General features: G+C 40.8%; 1 protein-coding gene across 1 annotated transcript in view; it reads left to right on the top strand.

The window, feature by feature from the left end:
• The window catches only part of arrb2b (arrestin, beta 2b), a 45,214-nt gene that overhangs the window by 29,293 nt on the left and 8,816 nt on the right, over nucleotides 1–7,105 (top strand). Inside the window, exons 4-9 of the mRNA XM_042069589.1 lie at nucleotides 1,023–1,067; nucleotides 1,720–1,916; nucleotides 2,290–2,349; nucleotides 2,471–2,538; nucleotides 2,808–2,943; nucleotides 6,733–6,817. Coding sequence (XP_041925523.1) covers nucleotides 1,023–1,067; nucleotides 1,720–1,916; nucleotides 2,290–2,349; nucleotides 2,471–2,538; nucleotides 2,808–2,943; nucleotides 6,733–6,817 — 591 coding nt within the window. The remainder of the gene's footprint in view (nucleotides 1–1,022; nucleotides 1,068–1,719; nucleotides 1,917–2,289; nucleotides 2,350–2,470; nucleotides 2,539–2,807; nucleotides 2,944–6,732; nucleotides 6,818–7,105) is intronic.

Here is a 7,105-nt window from a genome sequence, read left to right as displayed (position 1 = left end):
GTTTCTGGGGTGTGCACTGGGTCCCACCACCTCAGGAGAGATCCCTGGAGGTGTGTGTGTGTGTGTGTGTGTGTGTGTGTGTGAGTGGGGGTGTTTCCCTTCACTTCCCCACAGGGAAGTGTGTGTTTATCAGGAAGAGATGTCAGTGATGCAACAGTGAAGTGCCCCGTATGAAAAATGTGAGCCTTTAGTTCTGGCTGTGTCCTGTCCACCAGGAACCCTTTTAGAGTGAGGCAGCCATGCTAAATTAGGTGAGGGGAAAGGAACACCAAAACATTACATAGTCAAGTTTATTTATATAGCGCATTTCATACACAGAGGTCATTCAATGTGCTTTACATAAACAAAACCAAACAATAATAACAAATAAAAAGCATAGAAAGGCAATATAGTCAAAGAATAGTTAAAAGGTAAAGATCATAATAAAAAGAAAACATAAAACACAAGGTAAAATAATTTAAAAATAAAGGATAATTAGTAAGCAAAAAACAAAGGCAAAAGTAGTAAAAAAAAGTAATAAAAGATAAAGTAGAATAATTATCAAGGCAGATTCAGAATTTGTAACTTGGCACAGTTAGCAGAAAGCATCTGAGAACAGTTTGGTCTTAAGTCTAGATTTAAAACTGGCTACAGTTGGGGCCTTTTTGATGTCATCCGAAAGTTGATTCCACAGCTGAGCTGCTTAGTGTACATAATACATGACTTGAAGTCTATCGATCTATCTTTATCTCTTTCTTTATCCTTCCTTTCTCTCTCTCTCTCTTTCTTTCTTTCTTGCTGTGTGTCCATGGGTGACCTAATGACACACACACACTTTTTTAAGGATGACATCAACACATGAAATACAACTTAATAATATGTCATAGTCCACTAAAACTATTTGCTAAGGTCTTTCTCAGACATCTCTTGTTGAAATATTCCTCTCATATTTCTTACAGAATAGCTTGCCTTTTTTTTGTGTGTGTGTGTGTGTGTGTGTTGTGAGAGTGTTTTATACATGTGTTTTTCCACTCTCTCTGCAGATGGAGTGCTCTTGGTTGACCCTGAATACCTTAAAGACAGAAAAGGTACGTCAGAAGTGGCCCCATCTGCCTGGGCACATTTGACTAGACGATTTGTTAGTCTGACTGGGTGGAACGACTAAACAACTCTGGACATAGTGGACAGCCTCTGTACTCCCTCTCATCAAGTGTAATCGAATTGGAACTTTGTAAACTCTTGTTTTGGTCTCTGACGTCAGTCTCTACCCTCGTCTCCAGTTTTCCTTCATCACTGTCGTTCTGTCTCTCTCGTTGCACTCTCTCTCCAGATTCTTGGTAGGGCAGGCCAAGCTGCCCATTGCGAAATGTCATGAAGCAAATTAAAAATGGAAGCCAAGATATTGATATGATATGCACATTACAAATCTAGTGGGGACAAGGATAGCGATGGAGTGCATGCTCTCCCAGCAAATGGAGAACTTGGCTCAGTTCAGTGAGAAAGGATGTGTGAAGGAGTGGGTCATTTCCATTAATGACTTTTTGGAAGGCTTTTCTTCAACTGGTTAGATAGACTGATTTTTTCCAATGGCTTTTTAAAGAGTTTTCAATTACTGCTCTAAATAAAGGGATTTAAAAGTCACTCTATCTATCTTTATCTCGCAATATGAATGTAACTTAAATTGGTGGTGATGGTTGATGAATGAAGAAGTTTAAAAACCTCTCTCTCTCCCTCTCTCAGTGTTTGTGACCCTAACGTGTGCGTTCCGGTACGGCCGGGAGGATCTGGACGTGCTAGGCCTGTCCTTCCGGAAGGATCTCTACATCTCCACCTTCCAGGCCTTCCCCCCGCTGCCAGAGGAGCGCAAGCCCCTCAGCCGGCTGCAGGAGCGGCTACTCAAGAAGCTGGGTCAGCATGCACACCCCTTCAACTTCACCGTGAGTCCCACGCACGCACGCGCACACGCACGCACACACACACACGCACACACACAAACAAAGCAACTGGCAAATACACAGTCCAACACAGACATGCATACATCACACACCCACACACATGCAAAACAACTGGCAAATATACCCCTTTCACTGTGAGTCCAACACACACACAAACACACAAACAGCATTTGCTCACATCCACCACATTGTTGCTTCCTCTTCACTGTTGGCCGTTAGAGCAAGGTTAGCATCAGTTAACACCTATTGTGCACAGGACAAGTCTGTGATGTAGGGTGTGTGTGTGTGTGTGTGTGTGTGTGCGCGCGTGCGTGTGTGTGTGTGTATTTTCATTGTTTTTATACTTCCCCTTCAGATTCCTCAGAACCTACCTTGCTCAGTGACCCTACAACCTGGACCAGAAGATACAGGCAAGGTATGAAAATAGTTACACATGCGAAGCCAAATCATGCAATAAGCAACATCAACAACAACAAAAGCCCAGTTTGTTCAGGATGCCTTGTATAGATGCCTCTACTCTATCTGTGTGTCTGCAGGCGTGTGGAGTGGACTTTGAGGTCAGAGCTTTCTGTGCCAAGTCAGTGGATGAGAAAATCCACAAACGGTATGGCGCCATCCTAAACCTCTGTACAGACTGATCAGAGTCTGTGTGTGTGTGTGTGTGTGTGCATAACCATTTGTGAGTGTTTATGTTATGTTTTAACATGTGTGTGTGTGTGTGTGTGTGTGTGTGTGTGTGTGTGTGTGTGTGTGTAGTTGTGTGTAACAAAGTGTTGTTACTTTTTGTGACCTGATGATTTCTACCTTGAAATCCAGAATGCCATTGTGTGTAACTGTGCGTGCGTGCGTGTGTGTGTGTGTGTGTGTGTGTAGGAACTCTGTGCGGTTGGTGATTCGTAAGGTGCAGTATGCTCCAGAGAAGCCAGGCCCCCAGCCCATGGTGGAGACCACCCGCAGCTTCCTCATGTCTGACCGGTCCCTACACCTGGAGGCCTCGCTGGACAAAGAGGTACAACTCTCTCACACACACAGACACACACACACACACACACACACGGCATCTTTCTTGCTCACACACACTTGCATACATACTCATGCTGATGCTCACACAGACAGTCATACTTGCGCGCGCACGCACACACACACACACACACACCACCAGTCAGTCTGTCCTATAAAGGGCACCAGTTGCCCTCCATCACTGTTACAGATGAGAGAGTCTGTAAGAGTACGGCAGATTTGTAATGATTAAAGACACTCACATTCTCTCTTTCCAACACACACACTGATACACACACATTCTCTTTTCACACACACACACAGACACACACACACACATACACCTCTTCCAGCTGTGCTGTAAGTGGTTGAGTAGGCGCTGGGGGGAGTGGATATGAGGGGCATGTGAGGTGAGATCAGGCGGGAGCCACACATGAAATCATGACCAACGTGAACAAGCACTCTGGACTAGAAAGGCTCTTTGTGCCAACTCGCATCTCTCTCTCTCTCTCTCTCTTTCTTCTCTCTCTCTCTCTCTCTATCCTCTTTTTCTGTCTCTATCCTCTTTTTCTCTCTCTGTCCTCGTTATATGTCTCCTGACACCTCGTTCACGGGCTATAGCCAGGAACAGACACCTGAACACCTGAATCCACCTGTTAAGAGGGAATGTCATTTCTCAGGGAGTAAAAAAAAACCAATGTCTCATTTATTTGAATGGGGAGAGGTTGGGGGCTTTGTGAGTTCTTGAGAGGCTGGTGAGGGAAGTTGGGAAAGGGGGATGTTTTCTCGGTGGTTGTATGTAGAAGGTGAATACTCATTCACCGAGTCTTGGATCAACTGTGCTGTGGAGGTTTTTAGGGGCATGGTGGCAGGGCAAGTAAAAATATATGCAAATTAGGGCTGGGATAAACGATTCTTTTTTAAACGATTAATCTAGCGATTATTTTTTCAATGCATCGATTAATCTAACGATTCATTTTTTCAGTCCGGTTCGATTTTGATTCGATTATCGCCCCATTAATTCACTAATAGCAACTTTATACATGTTTATTTACATATCTGAATGAAAAAACATTAATTCTTTAACATTGCAATATATGTTTATTGCTCTTAAGATTCCAAAATAAAAGACTATACAAGTGCAAAGTAATGCATTCTTAGTCAGAGGTAGCATTCAATAAAGTTCAGTAGTGTATGTCTAATTGAGTGCCTGTCATTTTAAGACGTTCGTGTGGGAATCCTTGCAATTAACATTAACACAGTTAAAAGGCTGCTGATGTGTGGATGCAATTCATAACGTAGTTAGTTCAAATAACGGTTCGTTCTTCTCCTTTGGACAAGCACTTTTGAGTCTTGGAAAACACTTTTCCATTTACATCGGGATTTTGCAAACATTCCATCAATAAAATGAGCCCTGCATGAGTAACGAATACAAGCAGCTGCAAGTAAGCATGCTAAACTTGACATCCAAACAGTATTCTAACGTTAGCTTTGAGATACTGCTTGATTGCATACTGTAACAACTTAGTTTAGTCTCCTCAATGTACTATGTTGTGATAAGACCTTAGCAGAGTTTACTTTAACTTTAATACAGCAGTTTTGAACAAATTTGCGCAGCATGGTCACGATGCTAAGCGGATTTAATAGCAATCGTGAATATTTTGTTAAATGCACATTTTTTTTTATTATTATTGCAAAAATACACGTTACATGTTATAGCAATCCATCACTTCATATAGGCCTACTGTTCAACATGTATATTCAATAACATAACATAACATTCATACATACGAAACATACAAAATACACAGTAAAACCTATTGCCAGGGGGTAAATATCTAATTAAAAACATTAAAAACAGTAATAGTTTTAAAAGCTTTTGCTTTCGTAGAAAATCTAATTGAACATATGTATTGTTTAAACTCGTTTCTGAAAGCAATGAAGCACGGTGTTTTCCCTAGGAATTTATTTTTGTGAATATAAAACTTTGCCATAATAATTAGCAGATCATTTAAAAATCGGCTGTTCGAGTTACGTTCATCAACTGCAAGACCAAATAGCACATTTTTCCAGAATAATTCAAAGTTTTTGTCAATGTTATTCACTATAAAAAGGCACAGATCACGCCAGAACTCTTTAACAATGGGGCATTCCCAGAACAAGTGTACCATAGTTTCAGGACATCTTCCACAGAAGCTGCAATTCACATCTATATCTTTTTTGAATCTTTTTTCAATATATACTTTAGTCGGGTAAACTCTATGAATAATCATTTCACACTTCTTTAACCTTGTTCGTTATTAGATGGCGATTAGGTAGGAGGCAGACTTTCTTCCATGCAACATCATCCACAAAATTAGACCAGAAAGCAATTACATATGGTATTGAGGTAACCTCTCTCTGAAGAAGAGCTCTTATACATCTGTTGTTACCAGAGAAAAATATTTTACCTACAGACATACGTGATGGAGATAACAAGGACATTCGTACAGGATCTACTCTTGGTTGTGCTTTAAAAAGCATACAGACTCCGGAAGGTATGGCACCAAATACTTTGGCATAGTCCCCTGGTGTCACAGGGATACCATATTCTGAAAGAAAGTCTTTATAGGAAAAGAGGATACCTTCTCTATTAAATAACTGATCTACCCATATTATATTATTATCAAACCAATGTTTTAGGAAGAGAGATTTATGCTTGTATAGAATGTCCTTGTTATTCCATAAGTAATAGCTGTGAGGAGAAAAATTGTGTTTGTAGATGAGAGACCATGCTAGGAAAGCCTGGCGATGGAAAGCAGATAATTTCACAGGGACTTTATCAATGTTATAGTTACAAACCAGGAAAAAACTTAAACCACCCATTTGAGATAGCAAATGTTGCGGAATGATATTCCATATAGAGGAGGGATTTCTAAAAAAATGTTTCAGCCAATTCAGCTTAAACGTATTATTCAGGGTACAAAAATCCAAAAAATTAAGTCCTCTGTTTTCATATGAATTCATAACAACCGTTTTCTTTAAATAATGAGTCCTATTTTTCCATAAAAAATTGAAGAGCATATTGTCAATCTCTTTTAAAAGTTTGTCGTCAAGATGTAAAGTTAAATGTTAAATGCACATGCAGAGGAGGAGCAGCGGGCTCGTTACGAGAGAGAGCGGGCGGGGCGAGAAAGGCTGTGTGAGTAAAAAGTGCAGCTCAATGAAATTATTTTATCTTATCTTTAATTTAAACAGTAGGCCTACAACATAGAACATCAATGTGTGGTGGCCGGTTTTGATTTCGTGGTGCCCAGCCACAGATTAGTCAACGTATGGAAAACACTGAAGGTGTCCAATTAAAAATATTTAGCAGCATGTTGTGCTTGGAATCGACGCTCATATTTTGCGTCGACGTCATCGATGACGTCGACGCGTTGTCCCAGCCCTAATGCAAATACAAATTGATCAATGATATTGTGAGTTTTCTTACAATTTAGAGGGCTGGCAGATTGTTGTGTGAGGTTTGGAAGGAAGACAAGTAGCTTTTAAAATATGAACCAGAGTCTTTTCATGTAAGAAATTCATGTTTTGACTGAGGATAAAATTATCGTTTTGGTTGTGTTTTAATCTGACGATGTAATTCATGTGGATCTAATCAGATGTTCTCATGCATTATGTGTTAAGGGGGCAGTGATGTTGAGGTGGCAGTGATGAACTAGTATTAAAATCTTCACAAGTGCTACATCTCTCACTCTATCAACTCTCTCTCTCTCCCTCTCTTTATCCATGTCTCCCTATCCCTTGGCTCATCTCTCAGATCTACTACCATGGTGAACCCATTAGCGTGAACGTCCACGTCACCAACAACTCCACCAAGACCGTCAAACGGATCAAAATCTCAGGTAGGACCTTTCTCTCCCTTCTCTGGTGTCCTTCTCTCTCTCTCTGTCTCTCTCTCTCTGTGTGTGTCTCTCTCTCTCTCTCTCTCTCTCTCTCTCTCTCTGTCTCTCTCTCTCTCTAGCTTCTCTCTTTGCTCTACCTGTTTATCTGTAATCCATCTAAATGTGTCAGTCTGTCTCCGTAAGGATCTGTTGATGTATTTGTCTGTCTTATCTATTTGTCTGTTTACTTTCCTATGGTTGACGTGTCCATCTGTAAAATCCCTTCTCTCCACCTTGTGTGTGTGTGTG

The sequence above is a fragment of the Alosa sapidissima genome, chromosome 18, assembly GCF_018492685.1.
Source record: "Alosa sapidissima isolate fAloSap1 chromosome 18, fAloSap1.pri, whole genome shotgun sequence".
Taxonomy (NCBI): Eukaryota; Metazoa; Chordata; class Actinopteri; order Clupeiformes; family Clupeidae; genus Alosa; species Alosa sapidissima.
Note: the sequence above shows the minus strand (reverse complement) of the source record. Positions and strands in the feature narration are given on the sequence as shown.